This window comes from Sander vitreus, chromosome 2, assembly GCF_031162955.1.
Source record: "Sander vitreus isolate 19-12246 chromosome 2, sanVit1, whole genome shotgun sequence".
NCBI classification, from domain to species: Eukaryota; Metazoa; Chordata; class Actinopteri; order Perciformes; family Percidae; genus Sander; species Sander vitreus.
The window spans coordinates 1474263-1494060 of record NC_135856.1 but is presented as its reverse complement, the minus strand read 5'-3'; the positions used below and the strand labels follow the sequence as shown (position 1 = coordinate 1494060).

The 19798-nt window shown below is 46.7% G+C and overlaps 1 protein-coding gene across 1 annotated transcript; it reads right to left on the bottom strand.

The window, feature by feature from the left end:
- Positions 1–349: 349 nt before the first annotated feature.
- Positions 350–16507, bottom strand: pex6 (peroxisomal biogenesis factor 6). Its single transcript, XM_078271951.1, is given in 20 exon segments — positions 350–644; positions 1055–1194; positions 3041–3118; positions 3685–3801; positions 3949–4057; positions 5937–5998; positions 6109–6314; positions 6519–6636; positions 6876–6952; positions 7549–7735; positions 8668–8873; positions 9052–9157; positions 10245–10384; positions 11804–11915; positions 12184–12267; positions 12415–12587; positions 14323–14505; positions 14781–15233; positions 15924–16445; positions 16448–16507. Coding segments are annotated over 20 exon segments (3270 nt in total). The 3' UTR covers positions 350–507.
- Positions 16508–19798: the final 3291 nt, after the last annotated feature.

Sequence of the window (19798 nt, the reverse complement as noted above, 5' to 3'; positions counted from 1 at the left end):
TGCTGTACATAATGAAGATTTGAGGTTGAGGGTTCAATCCTATTAAAGGAGCAGTGAATTCTAAGGTCAAATACACATTTAAACAATCTTTCTTATGACTTTTTTTCGACATACTATACTATGACTCTTTTATGACCGTGGTATGTCACAGTGGTAATGAAATAAATGGTAATCATAAGATTATTTTTGTAAAAAGCCTCAGGAACCTTATTAAGGCAGAGATTCATAGTACACATTAATAAGGTTGTTTACGTTTGAAGAAACTCTCCGCCTGGTTGGCTCGTCAGCAGATGATGTAGTGACGGAGCTTCCATCAGAAAAAAAACTGACATTTCACATCTGGTTTCATCCAACATTAACTTCTGTATTTATTACGATTTTATAAATTAACTTCTTGTGTACATCATTTACATTCACAGTATTTTACAATATAGATTTTTCAGATGTGACCTTCATGTGAGTCTATATGTATATTATATAGAGAGTGAACATCATCAGCATCAGTTTCTACTTTGCACTGAGTTTCTGCTGAATGTTTGTGTATCTCAGCAGCTCCTCGGATGAAACGGACGGCTTGAAGTTTTCCAACGCTGAAGAGAAATCCTCAACGGAGACAAGGACAGGAGAGTCCTCCGAGTCCAGACCTGAGAGACAGACAGACGGGGTTAATGTTACATTTTTTGGACATACTTCAAAACAACTGTTTGTGACATACTATACTATGACTTTTTTTAAAAACTTTTTTCGACGTATACTATGACTTTATGACTTATTACGACATACTATACTATGACTTTAAAAAAAAAAATGTTTGTAGTTGACGGTTGGAAATGAATGTGGATTAGCGCCAAATATGATGCACATTATACGAGCATTAAAATAGTGCGAATCAATACATTACCGGAGGAGGGGGATGTGATGCTTTCTGAGTATTAGGGGGTGCTCTTAACCCAACGTGCAGGTGTATGGTAAAGAGAGACCTGATAAACATTTCGACAGACGGTGCCTGTAGTTCAGTGATTGAAATGTTAAACTTCCTGTTGTGTTTTCTCACCGCCATCGATGAGAGAGATCTTCCTCTTGATGGCGGCCGTCATGGCGTCTGAACACAGAGCGTACAGGTCGGCGCCGGTCATGTGATCGGGGCAGCGCTCCAGCACCCGCTGCAGGTCCACGGCAGAGTCCACCTGGAACCTGAACGCAACATTTACGTCTATCAGCAGGGTCTCTGCAGGTTTCACAAAGTCACATTTAAGAGCTTTTTTAAGACCATTATGAATGTCTGTGGTACAATCCAAAAGAGACACGCGCCAATAACACGAAAGCGTGTGGCTGCAATAGAAGCAGCATGTTGGTCTCATTTCTGTGTGTGTACAATGAAGTTAAAGAGTTACGTGCAAAGGTTTTAAATCTGCAGAAAGTGACCCCCGGACTAGAGCTGTAATCGGGCCTTAAAAGTTAGACCCGACACGTAGTACATTTAGACTGACAGCTTTTTAAAAGCCCAACCCGTTTACAGCCTGACATTATTCAAATGTGCGCATGCACACAGCTCTTTGGCCTTTTGTCAAAAAATTTGTCATTTATATGTTTTGCTTTCTTTGCCGGTGCAACCAAAACGTAACAGCCAGAGTCCAGCTTCTGTTTCAACTCCTCAGCATCCATTTTCGCTCTAATCCAAACGCCTCAGCTGACTGCTCATTTACCGCGCTACAATGCAGAGCAAAATGATAGAAATTAAAACCGAACCCGACCGAGCAAAGATCTTCAGCTCTACACCAGACACACTGGTTTAAATTATTTTTTTAGTTCACATGCAAAAGTGACAGTGGTTCACGTTTATGTTGTGTTTAAACCCCCTACCGCTAGCCTAGATGGCTATGCTGAGACACCACTAGTGTCCTCGCCTAGCAGTCCCTGACAGTGCCTAACAGTGTCTAACAGCCTAACAGTGTCTAGCAGTGTCTAACAGTGTCTAACATTGCCTAACAGTGCCTAACAGTGTCTAACAGTGCCTAACAGTGCCTAACAGTGTCTAACAGTGTCTAACAGTGTCTAACATCCTAACAGTGTCTAACAGTGCCTAACAGTGCCTAACAGTGTCTAACAGTGTTGCTAACAGTGCCTAACAGTGTCTAACAGTGCCTAACAGTGTCTAACAGGGCCTAGCAGTGTCTAACAGTGTCTAACATCCTAGCAGTGTCTAACAGTGTCTAACATCCTAACAGTGCCTAACAGTGCCTAACAGTGTCTAACAGCCTAACAGTGTCTAGCAGTGTCTAACAGTGCCTAACATCCTAACAGTGCCTAACAGTGCCTAACAGTGTCTAACAGCCTAACAGTGTCTAACAGTGCCTAACAGTGCCTAACAGTGCCTAACAGTGCCTAACAGTGCCTAACAGTGCCTAACAGTGCCTGACTTGTTGCTAGAAGCTAACAACGTAGCTATGGCTGACCTTTGGCCTACTTTAACATATGAACATCAGCTCACTAAGAACCTGGGAACCACAATCCCAAACTGGCAGTTTGATTTTCTGTGAACTGAATTGTTGACCTAAAGTAAACTTCTTTGACTTCTATGAACATCATGTCTTTTTTAAATATTAGTTTTCCTAAAATTATACTTTTAAAAAATCTAAATATATCGCCTTACGCACAGTATTGAAATATATTGCAATATATTAAATCGGGCCCCATGTATCGTATCGCCAGATTCCTGCCAATACTCAGCCCTACTAATATACTGATTCAGAAATGTTAGACTGTTTAGCAGCCTGCAGAAACCCTGACTATCATCCCAGCTGGACAACTAATCATTCTCACCTTCTCTTGTTTAGGATCCACATAAAGACTTTTTATTCTCTTTGTGCATGCAGAGAGATCTTTGCACTTTATTTCTACAACGAATAAAGATTTTGATCAAACGTTTGTATTTTTTTATATTGGTATTTCCATGTGTTCTAATAAGTGCACATTCTGACCGGCACACATACAGTAATGTCTGGATGATAGAATATGATTCTATTTAGTTTCTTCTTACTTCCTGAGGATGGCCTGCAGAACCTGCAGCTGGGACTCCCGGTCCTCGTTGATCCCGACATACACCAGCTTATCAAACCTGAGAAGACCCAGAGCCCCAGAGACAGTTCAGAGACCCAGAGACAGTTCAGAGACCCAGAGACAGTTCAGAGACCCAGAGACAGTTCAGAGACCCAGAGACCCAGAGACAGTTCAGAGACCCAGAGACAGTTCAGAGACACGTCTGTTTAGAATCTGACTTTCAACATTCAATTCTATTTTATTTATAGTGTCAAATCCTAACAGGAGTTATCTCAGGACACTTTACAGATAGAGGGGGTCTAGACCACACTCTATCATTTACACAGACACAACTATTCCAAAATATGACAGATAATGTGTCTCAGTTCAACGGGACTCTTGTGTGATTCATGTTTATTCTGAAGTGTATGGAAACGTGCAGAACAACGTGAGATTTAGGACTACATTTACACTATGTTTACTGGGTGTGTGTGTGTGTGCATATATGCGTCTGTGTGTGTGCGTGTGCGTGTGTGTATATATGCGTCTGTGTGTGTGTGTGTGTCTGTGTGTGCGTATATATGCGTGTGTGTGTGTGCGTGTGTATATATGCATGTGTGTGTGTGTGCGTGTGTCTCCTCTGACCTGCCAGGCCTCAGCAGTGATTGGTCCAGCAGGTCTGGCCGGTTGGTGGCTCCGATCACAAACACCCCGGCAGCCGAGTGCAGAGCGTCGAGCTCGGCCAGCAGCTGGGACACCACTCTGTAAGGACACGTTCAAAAATCTAAAACTTTACTGATCCTGCTGTCACAGAACACTGTCCCCATGAAAGAGCAGAGAAACAGACATTCAATCAGATATAAAAGTAAAGTAGAAGGGCTCTCAGACCCAGCGTTAACCCGCCCTCACCTGTCCATCACCCCCCCAGAGTCTCCGCTACGCCCCCTGCTGGGAGCCAGAGAGTCCAGCTCATCAAAGAAGACCACACACGGGGCTGCTGAGCGCGCTCTGCAGAACACTACACACACGCACGCACGCACAGAGACACACACACACACACACACACACACACACACACACACACACACACACGCAAAGACACACAGAGACAAAGTTACACTCGTCTGGTTTACAATCTCTGGTCTGAACTGAGCTGTAAAGAGTATCGAGAGACTAGAGAGTCTAGAGAGACTGGATAGACTAGAGAGTCTAGACAGACTAGAGAGAGTCTAGATAGTCTAGAGAGACTCGAGAGACTAGAGAGACTAGAGAGAGTCTAGATAGACTAGAGAGTCTAGAGAGACTAGAGAGACTAGAGAGAGTCTAGATAGACTAGATAGATTAGAGAGACTAGAGAGTCTAGAGACTAGATAGACTAGAGAGTCTAGAGAGATTAGAGAGTCTAGAGAGACTAGAGAGAGACTAGAGAGACTAGCGAGTCTAGAGAGACTAGAGAGAGTCTAGAGAGACGAGAGAGAGTCTAGAGAGACGAGAGTCTAGAGAGACTAGATAAACTAGAGAGACTAGAGAGTCTAGATAGATTAGAGAGACTAGAGAGTCTAGAGAGACTAGATAGATTAGAGAGACTAGAGAGTCTAGAGAGACTAGATAGACTAGAGAGTCTAGAGAGTCTAGAGAGCTAGAGAGCTAGAGAGACTAGAGAGACTAGATAGACTAGAGAGTCTCGAGAGACTAGAGAGACTAGAGAGAGACTAGAGAGTTTAGAGAGACTAGAGAGTCTAGAGAGACTAGAGAGCTTAGACTTAGAGAGACGAGAGAGACTAGATAGACTAGAGAGAGTCTAGAGAGACTAGCGAGTCTAGAGAGACTAGAGAGAGTCTAGAGAGACGAGAGAGAGTCTAGAGAGACGAGAGTCTAGAGAGACTAGATAAACTAGAGAGACTAGAGAGTCTAGATAGATTAGAGAGACTAGAGAGTCTAGAGAGACTAGATAGATTAGAGAGACTAGAGAGTCTAGAGAGACTAGATAGACTAGAGAGTCTAGAGAGTTTAGAGAGACGAGAGAGACTAGAGAGTCTAGAGAGACTAGAGAGTTTAGAGAGACTAGAGAGACTAGAGAGTCTAGAGAGACGAGAGAGTCTAGAGAGACTAGAGAGTTTAGAGAGACTAGAGAGTTTAGAGAGTCTAGAGAGACTAGAGAGTTTAGAGAGACTAGATAGACTAGAGAGTCTAGAGAGACTGGATAGACTAGAGAGTCTAGACAGACTAGAGAGACTAGAGAGAGACTAGAGAGAGACTAGATAGTCTAGAGAGACTAGAGAGTCTAGAGAGACTAGAGAGACTAGATAGACTAGAGAGTCTAGAGAGACTAGAGAGACTAGAGAGAGACTAGAGAGACTAGAAAGAGACTAGAGAGAGTCTAGATAGACTAGATAGATTAGAGAGAGACTAGAGAGTCTAGAGACTAGATAGACTAGAGAGTCTAGAGAGATTAGAGAGTCTAGAGAGACTAGAGAGAGACTAGAGAGACTAGCGAGTCTAGAGAGACTAGAGAGAGTCTAGAGAGACGAGAGAGAGTCTAGAGAGACGAGAGTCTAGAGAGACTAGATAAACTAGAGAGACTAGAGAGTCTAGATAGATTAGAGAGACTAGAGAGTTTAGAGAGACTAGATAGACTAGAGAGTTTAGAGAGACGAGAGAGTTTAGAGAGACTAGAGAGTTTAGAGAGACTAGAGAGTCTAGAGAGACGAGAGAGACTAGAGAGTCTAGAGAGACGAGAGAGTCTAGAGAGTTTAGAGAGACTAGAGAGACTAGAGAGACTAGAGAGTTTAGAGAGACTAGAGAGACTAGAGAGTTTAGAGAGACTAGAGAGACTAGAGAGACTAGAGAGACTACAGAGTCTAGAGAGACTACAGAGTCTAGAGAGAGGAACCAACCTTCTCTGATGTTCTCCTCGCTCTGACCCACGTACATGTTGATGAGCTCTGGACCTTTGACACTGAAACACACACACGGGTTCCACCCATTTAAAGTCACGTCACACGTTTGGGATTTTAAAACCCTCGGTTTTGAAAAGGGCGTCCCCGTTTCCCGCGGTGTGCTCTGTACCTGAGGAAGGTCATGGAGCACTCGGTGGCCACAGCTTTGGCCAGCAGCGTTTTCCCGGTCCCCGGTGGCCCGTACAGCAGGACGCCGGTGCGGTTCAGACCCAGGGACAGCAGCTCGGGCCGCTGCAGAGGAAGCTGCACCGTGTCCAGGATCTCTTTCTTCACCTGCTGCAGACCGCCTACGTCCTCCCAGCGCACTGCCGGGATCTGTCCACACACACACACACACACACACACACACACACACACACACACACACACGTTTATCAAGTTATATCGTTATCAAGACATTCAACAACACTATTGCATATTTTCATATTGTGCAGCCCTTCCATCCAACATGTGTTGTTGTTTCTGGATGTTTTGGTCACTAGAGGGCAGGAGAAGTCCTGGCTTGTTGTGCTGAGTCACCTTTGGGGCGCCAATGGCAGCCGACTGAGCGTCCTGCAGAGTCTCCAGGGCCGAGAGGAAGTCCTGGTTCAGGACGGTCACTCCACTGGAGCACAGATCCTCCTCCCGCCAGCCGACACTGCACACACAGACACACACACACACACATTACAGCTTGGTTCTTGTTTAATACTGGACCAGTTTTAGAGACTGCTGTTCCATCAGTCACTCAGACACAGACAGAGTCCAGGGTGAAAGCCTTTAGGAACATGAGTTGATAAATACATGTATCTGCTCTGTAGTGAATCAGTCGACACACTGGGCACATTGGAGAAGCTACCCTAGATGATCTCTCTGAATCTTAATCTCTAGTCTCACCAGGTGTGAATCAGCCTCCTGCGGGCAGCTCGACCAGCCTCCACCATCAGAGCTCTCAGATCACCCAACACAAAGCCCTGTGGGGGGGGGACACCACCGTTACCGACACACACTCACTGGCCACGCTTCACATTTCACCCTGGTGACCCTCCCGGGTCAACACTGAAATTGAACACTTTTAACGCTTTTTTTCAACATTTTCTTAGTTTGTTTTCTATACCATCAGTATACTGTACACACCACTCACACCAGTGTATTACCACTAGTTTTACACCATTTTTTTCTCACATTCATGGTTAAGAAACCTAATTTATATGAAATTATATACATTTTTTATGTTTTGTCAAAGTTTAGTTTTTTTGGCGGAAAAAAAACCACCCAAAATTCAATAAAGCAGTGAACTGATCCTTCGTTTAACTTGCAAGGAGCGTTATATGGAACCATCCACGTCATTTTTGGACAATTTGGATAAAGAATCCCAAATTTCAAAATCACCATGAACATCGTTTTACTTTGAAATGTGTTTTATTTTGGAAAGTATCGGGCTGCACTGCGGCCTTCCTGTATGTGATCACCTGCCTGGCTCGACACGTTCGCTCGCTGCTCGCGCAAGAAATAGGGGAGACGCCGAAACGATTGCTGCAGCGAGCGGGGGGTTTGTGGCGTGACGTACCGCGGTGAGCTTGGAGAGCCTCTCCATGTCCACGTCTCTCCCCAGGGGAAGCTCTCGGCTCAGGCTGAGCAGCACGGAGCGCCGCTGCTCCTCGGTGGGACTCTCAAACGCCACCTGGTGGACAAACGCCGCCGCGACCCCTGCAGACAGCTCCCGGGGCCTGCAGACCGTCGCCACCACCACCACACTGGAACACAAAGAAAGCACCGCGTCATGTTTTCCTCTAACTCACCGCGGTGATATTAGAGACAAACGGCCAGGGGGCGGAGCTTCTGGGTCTCCAGCCCTGAATGGTTTCTCCAAAGCCCCGAATCTTTGAGGGTTTTAAAATAACTTGGTGTCATTTCTCCTCAGTCTCTCTGACTGGAGCAACAGGTTAACGCAGCAACCCTACCTATGTTATGGGACTTATAGACACGGAAATATCAGACAGTTTCTACCTATGTTATGGGACTTATAGAACCAGAAATATCAGACAGGTTCTACCTATGTTATGGGACTTATAGAACCAGAAGCATCAGACAGGTTCTACCTATGTTATGGGACTTATAGAACCAGAAGTATCAGACAGGTTCTACCTATGTTATGGGACTTATAGAAACAGAAGTATCAGACAGGTTCTACCTATGTTATGGGACTTATAGAACCAGAAATATCAGACAAGTTCTACCTATGTTATGGGACTTATAGAACCAGAAGTATCAGACAGGTTCTACCTATGTTGACAAAAAGGCGACGAAAAGGTGGCAAAAAGGCAGCAAAAAAGGACTTATAGAAACAGAAATCTCAGACAGGTTCTACCTATGTTATGGGACATTTAGGGAACGTGTGTACGTTCAAAAGTAGTTTTATTCGTGCAACAGAAACCTCAGATTGAACAGATAGTCTAGCTAGCTGTCTGGATTTACCCTGCAGAGATCTGAGGAGCAGTTAACCATAGTCCTCACAAATCCACCAGAGGTTAGAACGCCAACACAGAGACAGAGGAAGGGGACGGACATCACATTAGGGTGGTACCGGAGCAATCCCCAAAGTGAAACGTCGTGGATATAGACTACTACCAGACTGACAATAGGTTGAGTCAAGTTAAAAACATCAGTGTGAGAGGCGGTCAGTGACCTGCTGGGGGCGCTGTGGAGCAGCTGGCAGAGCGCCGCCTGGACCCTGCCGTCCTCCTCGCCATGGCCGCCGCGAGGTCGCAGCAGGAGCTGCAGGTTCCTGAGCAGCAGGACGCAGGGCTGCAGGGCAGCGGCCCGCTGGAACACCCCGCTCAGCTTCACCTCCGAGGCTGCAGGAGTGTCTGCACACACACTCACACTGTCCACCTGCACACACACACAGAGAGATATATACACACACACACACACACACACACACACGTTGAAAATGAATGATGAAATGATGATTGAAAATGATGAAAATCTGACATTGTAACATTATAGATGATACAGAAAAGTATTTCATATACATTTTGAAGTAGTTCCAGAGAAGCAGCGGTCGTACCTTGAGCAGGTGGAGGTTGAGTCTGCGACTCGCTGCGCTGACCGCCGTCACTTTACCACTTCCTGCAGGGCCGTGGAGGAGGACGGTGCAGCCGGACAGACCGCTGCTACGACAACCACACAGAACACTGACATCACGGACCACACGTCCAAGCATGCTTCTCTCTATCACACTGTGTGTGTGTGTGTGTATATATATATATATATATATATATATATATATATATATATATATATATATATATATATATATATATATATATATATACATATACACACACACACCACAATGCTGTTCATTGGAGCGATAGGTCGATGCGGCCGCCGTATTGTTCCGGACAAGGAGTCAAAGGGCCCTATTTTAATGATCTGAGGTCACGGCGTGAAGCGCCTGGTGCAGGTGTGTTTAGGGTGTGTCTAAATCCACTTTTGCTAGTTTGACAGCAGAAAAAAAGGGTCCGTGTGCCGGGCGCATGGTTCTAAAGGGTTGACCTTAGTGTCTTCATTAATCAGAGGTGTGTTTTGGGCGTAACATGCAATCAACCAATCAGAGATCATCTCCCATTCCCTTTAAAAGCCAGGCGCGTTTGGACCTTGGAGCATTGCTGTTATGATGGAGGATCTGCACCGTAATATTTGTATTTGTAATCTTCTGCATGTGTGTGTGCTGCTGTATGGGTCCCTGTGTGTGTGTGTGTATGTGTGTGTGTAGTGATGTCGTGTGTGTGTGTGTGTGTGTGTGTGTGTGTGTGCTGCTGTGCGTCCCTGTGTGTGTAACAAGCATAGTGTGCACGTGCTGTGCACGAGCCTAGGAGCATTTTACTAATGCTCTGTTAAAATAACAATGAAATGCTGCGTTATTGACTTTAGACCAGGTTTTTGTTGGTCAATGGTGCCATCACTTCCCACTGCCTCAAGATAGCAATACGCCCAGAATGCACCTGAACACACCTCCCTGTAAGACCAGCAGGCCCATGGGCCACAGATGGGTGCAGGTGTATTTGTTATTTAAACGACGTGGGCGCTGGACGGGAAACTGACAACTGGGTCGGTCTGAAACTAGCAAAGACACTTGGGTCGGGCTTTGCGCTGCGCCAGGAGCAAGATGAGGCCCAAAGTCTGTCTTTTTCTACGAGTCTATGGTCACAGCGGGTCAGGTCTATCTATCTAGTCCCAAGCTGGCGGGGGAGTTACCTGTGCTGCAGGTGAGGCAGGATAATGCTGCAGAGCAGCTCCACGGTCCGGACCAGGCCCGGAGGAGACAGAGCGCTCCACAGAGACGCGCCGTCCTCAGAGAGGCAGCAGGGGACGGGGCTGCTAACGGTGGACGCCGTCTGGGGGACACATAACCAAAACATGATGTTAAGTAAAGCTACAGCAGCGATGACCGGACAACGCACTCTAGGGGCTAATTCTTTAACAATGAACCACACCCAAACCTCGACAACCACGTGGACGTCTTCAGGCCTGGACTGTCATCATGCAGCAAACATTTGGGGCAGATTGGACAATGGAAATCTGACTTACAACAACTAAATAGTAGGGCTGTTAGCATTAAGGGCCGAGTAGAGAAGTCAAAGCCATATGCACGTTGTGTAAAGCTGAATTAAAATATCACCGAAGCGCGTCAAGCTTGAGCTACCAGCTACGAGCTAATTAACGTGACTCAGGTTGATGCTAGCGGGCTCAGGCTAAGCAGTATTTTAGAGAGTGCTACTTGGCGACCTGTTGATGAAACCAAATCCCAAAACATGACTCAAGCTCTTGCGAAACGGGTGGCAACTAACTGCAGACCTGTCAGCATCGTAGAGGACTCGGGTCTTAAAGACGTACTACGGTTGGCGTGTTCTGACCCGTCTCGTTGCCGTCGGGGGGGGACAGTAGTTTCACCATATTGATTCCCAGTTAAGATCCTCTGGTAAGAATTGCTTTCCATTGTTATTATGGACTTAAAAACTGTTCTGAAATGCAAAATAATAGCATTTTAATCATGTGATTAAACATTAACTATAGAAATTCAGCGATTAAAAAAAAATGTATCGTTTGACAGCCCTACTAAATATAAAGAAAAAAATCTCTTTGAATAAATGAATCAGAAGAATGAAGAAGACAGTGACGTCTGAAGTCAAACAGGTGAACAGAGGTGGTCTGCAGGTCTACCCAACGAGTGGACTGTATAATACACTTTGAAGGCGTCTAATTCAGCGGCAAAACACGCACCTTGCAACTCTGGGCCGTTTGAAAACCACATCGGGATTCATTTCTGATTTCAACCGGTTGTTATCTTTACACATTTTTAACACATTCACCAAGCATCCGTACATCCCTAACACACACACACACACACACACACACACACGCCGCGCCTGAAGACCTGGCTCCGTAGCACTATCACTCAGAGCAGACGTTCACATCCCGCACTGCTTCACGTCCACAAAGACATTTTGGATGATCTGATATTCAGGGTCTCGTGGCAGAGTTTATCAGCCCAACTCCAGAGCGCAAATCTACGTTTGGTGTACCGAACACAGCACACACGGTGTCTAATCTCTGTCTTCTTCCTGCCGCCGTGCAGGCCCAGATGGTAGCCTATATTTAGCCTAGTATGACTGTGATTTATGTATGCCTATTAAGAAACAAATAGTCTGTAACTTTTTAGAATTTTTCACATACTTCGCTGTTCGTTATTCTGAGCGCGTCTGACACACACAGTCCCATATACAGACACAGAGACACACACACACACACGTCACCATGTAGAGTGAGGTGTGCAGTCTGTCGGCCAGGTAAGCCTCCTCCTCCTGTCCCTCTTCTCTCTCTGCAGACGAACACACCTTCTGCACTCTGAAGAACAGCACTGGACACCTGGCAGGGGTCAAAGGTCTCACACACACACACACACACACACACACACACACACACACACACACACACACACCCACCCAACAGTTAAAGTCGCCCTCCAAAAAAGCTTTAAAGCAGGGTTTCTCAAATTGGGCCACGCGTACCCCTAGGGGTACTCTGGAGTACTTCAGGGCACGTTTGGGTACATGAGATTTGTCAGTTACAATATTGTTGTAAAATACACACTGATGGGGCAGTTTCTATGAATGCCTGAGGGGGGTGGGTGTACCTGGGTATCCCCTCTGAGTTGTTCTGCAGCAGGTCTGGATGGTTTGCAGCTGGAACCGACAGGACGTCTCCCTGGGCAACCAGTCTGCACCCAGAGAGGACCACTGGTTAGACTGGGAGTCAGCATATCAACAGTAATGATATGTGCAGGAACTCTGAGGAGCCCCAGCTCAACATCTCTGGCCTGAATAACCAGCGTGCAGTAAAAGCAGCGTGGCGTCGTCTGACTCACCTGGGCGTGCTGAAGTGCTCAGACAGCAGGTTGTCGTAGCAACCAAGGCTGCTGTACAGCGGAGACGCCACCAGCTGGACGTGGAGCTCGCTGGCGTACGGCGGAGACGCCGAGCGGCAGAAACTGTCCGAGCGATGTGCGGCGGGCGCCGGCAGAGGAGCCGCTCGCCACCTCTGAGACGAAAACAAGACAAGTCGTTAGTGATCACTGGCTGCAGAAACTCAACCCTTCCTGCTGATTCCTCAGAATAAAAGTCTCCGAGCCTCGGCTTTTAATGTGGAAACATCTGCAAGAATTATTATGCCCTTGAGGGTGGCTTAAAGGTAGAGTTCTGATAATTATTTAAGCGATATTTTATCGCTTATTGTTGGTTAGTTTTGTTATAAAATGACACTGATATTCCCCAGTAATTGAACATTTGCTGCATTGATCTGCTGGTCCAGTCAGAGCGACTGAGGGGGAAATGACACAAAGCTGAAGTTATTTTAAAAAGCCTAATAGATTTGGGGCTGGAGCCCCATTTCAAAATATAAGAACTGTCCCTTTAAGGCTTGGTATCAGGCTGTGCCTCCACTGCCAACACAATGAGCCCTATTTTAACAGAAGAGTAAGAAAAGAGCGAGTCAATAAGTGTATAAAGTAACATAAAGGGCCCTATTTTAACCAGCTAAGCGCACAGCGTGCGTTTAGGGCGTGTCCAAATGCACTTTTGCTAGTTGCATGGTTCAAAAGGGTTGATTTTCAGGAGAAGAAACTGATCGGGTGGTGATGGCGCAGTGGATATGAGACATGCCTTTGGTGTGGGAGATGTGGGTTCAATTCCCACTGTGATACATCAACCAATGTGTCCCTGAGCAAGGCACTTAACCCTAGTTGCTCCACAAGCGTGGGACCTCTGACATATCTAGCAATTGTAAGTCGCTTTGGTTAAACGCGTCAGCCGTGTGTGAAGTGAAACCATTTGGCAATGGCTTGAATGTACGTTCATTAAAGTGCTCATATTCTGCTCATTTTCAGGTTCATAACTGTATTTTGAGGTTGTACCAGAATAGGTTTATGTGGTTTAATTTTCAGAAAAACACCATATTTTAGTTGTACTGCTCATTGCTGCAGCTCCTCTTTTCACCCTGTGTTCAGGTCTCTGTTTTAGCTACAGAGTGAGACCTCTCACTGCTGGAACATCTTTGTTGGGAGTCGCACATGCTCAGTACCTAGGTAAGGACTACACGCTCAGTAGCTAAGGACTACTAGCCAGTCAGAAGCAGAGTATGAGGGCCCTGACATTACCTAGGTAAGGACTACTAGCCAGTCAGAAGCAGAGTATGAGGGCGTGTCCTGACAGTACCTAGGTAAGGACTACTAGCCAGTCAGAAGCAGAGTATGAGGGCCCTGACAGTACCTAGGTAAGGACTACTAGCCAGTCAGAAGCAGAGTATGAGGGCGTGTCCTGACAGTACCTAGGTAAGGACTACTAGCCAGTCAGAAGCAGAGTATGAGGGCGTGTCCTGACAGTACCTAGGTAAGGACTACTAGCCAGTCAGAAGCAGAGTATGAGGGCGTGCCATGCTAGCAGCTAGGCGAGCATTATAACGTTTGTCTCTGAAGTAAAGGCTGGACTACAACAGAGCTGTTTGGAGCAGTTTGTGAACAGTGTTTTCTGTTGGAGATGTTAAGTCCCTTTGGGGGGGACTTTGGGCTTTTTCACTTTGTAAACCTATAACGTGCACACTGTCCACTGAATGCTTGCTCTTGGGGGAATTACTGTAATTGTTGGGTCTCTGTAAATTATAGAGTGTGGTCTAGACCGACTCTATCTGTAAAGTGTCTCGAGATAACTCTTGTTATGATTTGATATTATAAATACAATTGAATTGATTTGAATTAACCGGCTCGGTGCAGAACTCGTACCTTGATCCTCAGCGTGCAGCCGTTCACGGGCATCACGTCTCCGTCGGTCATGTTGAACCACAGAGCCGCCGATATGAAGCCGACTTCGTCCTGGTTCTGCAGGTCTGCACTCTGGGTGGAATCCACCACGACCACCGAGGCCAGCCGCTGTCTGCAGACGGCCCCCCGAGCCTCACTCTGGAGCTGGAAAACATTCATCCGTTCATCCGGTAATGTCAGAAAAATGGTATGGTGTGGAAAAATGTGGATCGGTGTTTCCCAAAAGCCCAAGATGACGTCCTCAAATGTCTTGTTTTGAAAAGCGATAAAAATATCAAACAAAAACCGCTGAGAAAAGCGTCAAAAATGAACAAAAACCAACAAACAGAGGACGTCATCTTGGACATTTTAGAGACCAAACAACTCATCCATTCATCCAGAAAAAAATCCACGATGATAATAATATTTAGCAGCCGTACCTCCGGTCTGGAGGCTGCGCCGGGCCGCGACACTTTCACCCACTCGTGGTTGAACAGGCCGAGCCGGAGCAGCAGCTGTTTGCTCACAAACACGCAGCTGTCAGGGTCCACGCTGCCGCGGTGCCCTCCGACCCCGAGCCACCGCCGCACGTCCACCACGCGGACTTCCACGCGGCCCTCCAGAGCCTGCAGGACGCCCGAGAACCCCGAGTCCAGCAGCCTCCGGTTGTCCAACAGAGAGCGCCCGCCGCCCAGGCCGTCGGCGTAGTGAGCGAAGTCCGACACGCACAGCGGCGGGAGGGCGGCGTCCACGCCCAGTCTGAGAGGCGGCTGGGGGGCGGCGGCGCCGCCGGCCGCGTCCGCTGGGTCCCAGCAGTCGGTCAGAAGCAGAGCGGTGTCAGCCGTGATCCGGCCCTGAGTTACAGGACTGCAGTCCAACACCAGCAGCTCCGCCTGGACCACAGGATACACCACATCAACCGGCTGCCACATGACGGAGCTTCTTCTTTTTTTAAGATTATTTTTTGGGGCATTTCAGGCCTTTATTTGAGGGGAAAGTGACAGGCAGCAAAGAGCATAAAATACTTGTTTGCACTTGCCAATAAGTGACTGCAGCCCCTACCTTGTCACTGAAAAGTTATTTCTGCCCCCAACATAAATACATTCATTCATTCATTAGGCTTTTATCTGACAGATTACAACCCACTCAGACCTTTTGACCTGTTGAAATGACTTATTAAAGGGCAATATCCACCCAGTGACACCAAAGTAAGTTGTGGACATAAACACTTTCTCACGGATGGCAATCACCAAACTGTCATATTGGTGGTTTAATATAATATATGGTTCAACTTAATTAATTGGACCCATTTCCACTTTCTCTACAACTTCTCCTGTTAAGATATGTGCAGAAACTTCTCTGCTCGACATGCAAGTAGCAGTGTTAAAATGTTTAATAAACCTCCGTTGTGGTCAAATGTCAGCTATTAGTTCTGGTGTTCACTGAGAAAAAGATACACATCTTAATTTTGTGTATTCACCAAACGAGGTGTCTTCATTTACGCTGTGTACTGTCTGTATGTGTGCTCTGATATGTGGCTGCTGTAGCACTAAAATGTACCAATTTGACATCCGGGGTCTTACCTGTCCCGGGTCTTCTCCCAGCAGCGGGTGTCGGGGCAGTAGCAGCGGGTCTCCCCGCCGGGCCAGCAGCCACTGTCCCGGGCGGCAGAGCTCCAGCAGCCCGCTGGTGAACCGCTCCGCTCCGGCCCAGCGGAGGCTCTGCCTGCTGCGGGCTCCCAGCACCACTCGGTCCAGCGGGACCGGCTCCAGAGCCCGCACTGTGCCGGTGCTGCCGAGCCTCTGGAGCCCGTGGTGCCGCAGTAAGAACCGGCTGGCAAACAGCCGCACCATGCCCCCGGACGGCGCTCCTCCGCAGCCCGCAGTCTCAGCCTCGGTCGGGTGGTGAACGCGCAGCAAAATGCCCGGGCTCGTGGTTCCCTGAGGCGGCTGCGGGGTGAAGAGCACGGTCGGTGGGTCCGTGTCATTCTGGAAAACTATATCTGAGTGAGACTTTAATATTAAGACATCCAGAGGACTCAAGTGCGAGGGGAAACTTTCCAAACAACACAACTCCGCCTGCACCTGCGCCATCTTGGACCTGCGTCACTCTTCTTCTTCTTCTTCTTCTTCCTGGTTTCAGGCCGGCGCCGCGTCATCACCGCCATCTGGTGGACGACCGGAAGAACTACATCAACATAATATGGAAAATATAAATACATAGAATACAATAATAATAGTAAAATAAATAAATAAAAAAAGGTCGTGTTGTCGTTGGCACACGTGTTCAGTATTCACTGACTACTTCCTCTCATCAGTTTGTCATTTCATAAAAACAGAAATAAATACTTTTGAAGTCACAAATGATCATATCTAAAGTAGAACTACAAACATGGACAGACACGACAATGCACTGCAGTTCAGTTGGGAGTACTGGAGTACTTTTACTGCTGATGCTTGGTTGTATGAGGTTGGAATAATGTGAAGGGGAAAAAAAATATTTGAGAAAAGGTGTGAATGAATTAGCTGCTGATACCTGAGGATACTTTGAATATTTTGAGGGAAAGTTTGAATATTTCCAGAAGAAAAAATAGCTGGAATATTTTAAGAGATGGAGTCAGCAGAGGGCGCTGTGGAGCTGCAGCTTTAACTCTGTGTGTGTGTGTGTGTGTGTGTGTGTGTGTGTGTGTGTGTGTGTGTGTGTGTGTGTGTGTGTGTGTGTGTGTGTGTGTGTGTGTGTGTGAGAGATGCTGTAGAGATGATGGAGTGGAGGAGGAGGAGGCTGCTGCTGCTCGGCTCCGGACACAAAAACACATTCAGGTGAGAAAAAAAACAAAAGAAATACACCGACCGAAGCGACGGGATGCTGCAGAGAAAGGGTGTGTGTGGGTGTGTGCGGGTGTGTGTGTGTGTGTGTGTGTGTGTGTGTGTGTGTGTGTGTGTGTGTGTCGGGTCTGTAGAATCCCCTCCGAAAAACAATCGATCCGATTTGATTGTGTTTAATTCAAAATAAAAGCCTCGGAAGCGACAGATTAACGGTAGATGCTCGGTAGAAAAGGGCCCCGACGGTAAACGAATGGGAGGATGATGAGGCGTTCAGGTGCTCGTTAGAGGGTGGGACTGCACAGCTATGCCTCCGCCTGTCTGATCATAAATAAAGGAAACCTGCCAGCGTCCGCTCTGTCTTTTCAAAATAAAATAAAAACAACACTTCAGGCTACTTTACAATGGCAACTATATGACAGGCTAAACAATCCTAAACCGGTCAGAGAAGTTCTCCTCTCTAAAGCAGAGACACTTGAGGCAAAAACATATTTTCATTTATTGGCCAGTTTATAGATTTTGAGGTCTTTATCTTCCATAACATGTCTTCTTTCAGACTAGCGGAAAGAAAAGATTTATTTGACTACACTTTGTCTGTTTGTGTCTGTACATTTCTCCTGAATCAGTCTGTTTTTATGATTTATTGGTACATATATCTGTGAAAAGTAAAGCCCTGGAGTTGGTATGTATTCTACGTATGTATTACTGGAACAGGAACAGCTGGGAGCGTCCGGTCCTTTCAGGGGGGCGTCCTGCGGCGACAACCCCAAAACGACTAGTTCAGACTAGAGAAAAAGATTTGGGGCTCCTGGGTAGCTCACCCGGTAGAGCGTGCGCCACATGTACGCTACTGAGGCTCAGTCCTCGTTGCAGCAGCTGCAGGTTCAGTTCTGTCAGATCAAAAGTTACGATTTCGACATTAACTTTTATTTTTGATAAATTGTGCATGAATGCAGCGCTATTTACGGTGCACCAGACTCGTCGTAAACTGACAATTCGTGTTAGTTGATCTTGATGCGTGGCATATCGTCACAGCCTTTTGACAATCAGCTGATTGAGGCCCGTAATTGCATCAGCTGGTGTATAACAGCCCAGCGGTCGGCCATTCAGTTTGGGGCCTCTTGGTTTGTAGCCATACGGCTGCTTCAAGTACCGCTCAGAACGGTTACGTGATTGTGAGTTGAAGTTGTTATTTTTGCTCTGCTGTCAATGCTTGTACACCATCTGGTAAGGACAGTTCATTATGTTTGCGGAAGAGACGGCAACGTATCAAATTGAAGTTTGAGCGTCAAAGAAAAATAAATGTGAAACCAGTGGAGTCATTCTGAGTCTTGTTTTCTCGACCAAAGGACAAAAACTTTGTCAGAAAATTGCTCTCATAAATACCGACCTGCGGCCGTTGCTGCATGTCCATCCTCCTCTCTCCCCTTTCATGTCTAATCTGTCCTATCAAATAAAGGCCTAAAAGTCCCAAAAATTGTCTTTAAAGAAACTCCTGGGACATGAACACCCGTTTCCTGGGAGAAAGTCTTGTGTTTAAGTTCACCGACTCAATAACATCTTGAGAACATAACTGGCAGATTAACTGATGATGAAAATAAGTTGCAGCCCTAAAATAAATGACTCAGAAATATTCAGTGAAAAAGAAACATTTTGAATCTTCAGATGTGAAGTTTTTCCTGATGACAGACATAAAGTTAAAATCATATCAGTAAAATTCTCAAAAAAACACGAAAACACACACACACACACATTATATATATATATATATATCAAAAGCCATTGGAGTCTTTTTTATTGCAGCTTTTTTAGAGGTTTTTGTCACTATTTCGCTGCTTTTGTCCCTTTAGTTTACCATTTTTGTCACGTTTTCGCCGTTTCTTGAGTTGTTTTTTCCTTTGTCAGAGGTTTTTGGTCACTTTTTGTATTTAAAAACCGACAACCAATCGATGAATCTTTGTCACAAAACGTCCTTTTGCCGCGTTTTCATCAGAGCGAGTTTTATTTTGAAAGACCTTGGCCGGATGTTGTGGTTGTGCGGGGAGAAGGCGGTTTGACGCCGCTGGATGCGGAGCTGCAGTGCGGACAAACAGGCTGGAGCCGGAGAACCTGACACCCACAGACCGCCTATGACAGCCGGCCCGGCTCAGCCTCTCTCTCGCGGGGATCAGGACCTGCTTTTATCCCGGGTTAAAGACTCCCGGATGCGGCCGTAAACGCGGAGGATCAGTCCGCATCCTCCCATCCTCCCATCCTCCCATCCTCCGCCTCAGGCCCGGAGGGGGACCAGCACCCCGGACAGCACCCCTCCGGACTCTGCTTTTTGTTTCTTTCCGGACTCGGCGCGTCCCGGTGCTGCAGCACCGGAGGGCGGGGCCGGTTCGGGTTTGATCTGGGGTCGCTGTTAGAGGAGGAATAGCCCAGGCTACATGGTGTTTTTTTAATTTAGTCCTGCGGGAGTGTGAGGCCCAAACCCCGGCCAACCTTCAGAGGAACGGTGGGTTTTCTGGACCAGGGCGTTTTGTGCCGAAATAAAATCCCAGATGAAGATTCCCAAAAGGCGGAAAAGGAGCGGACGGTGCGCCAGGTAGGCCTGATCCGGACCAGGTCTGGCCCGGAATACAGAGATCTGTGTG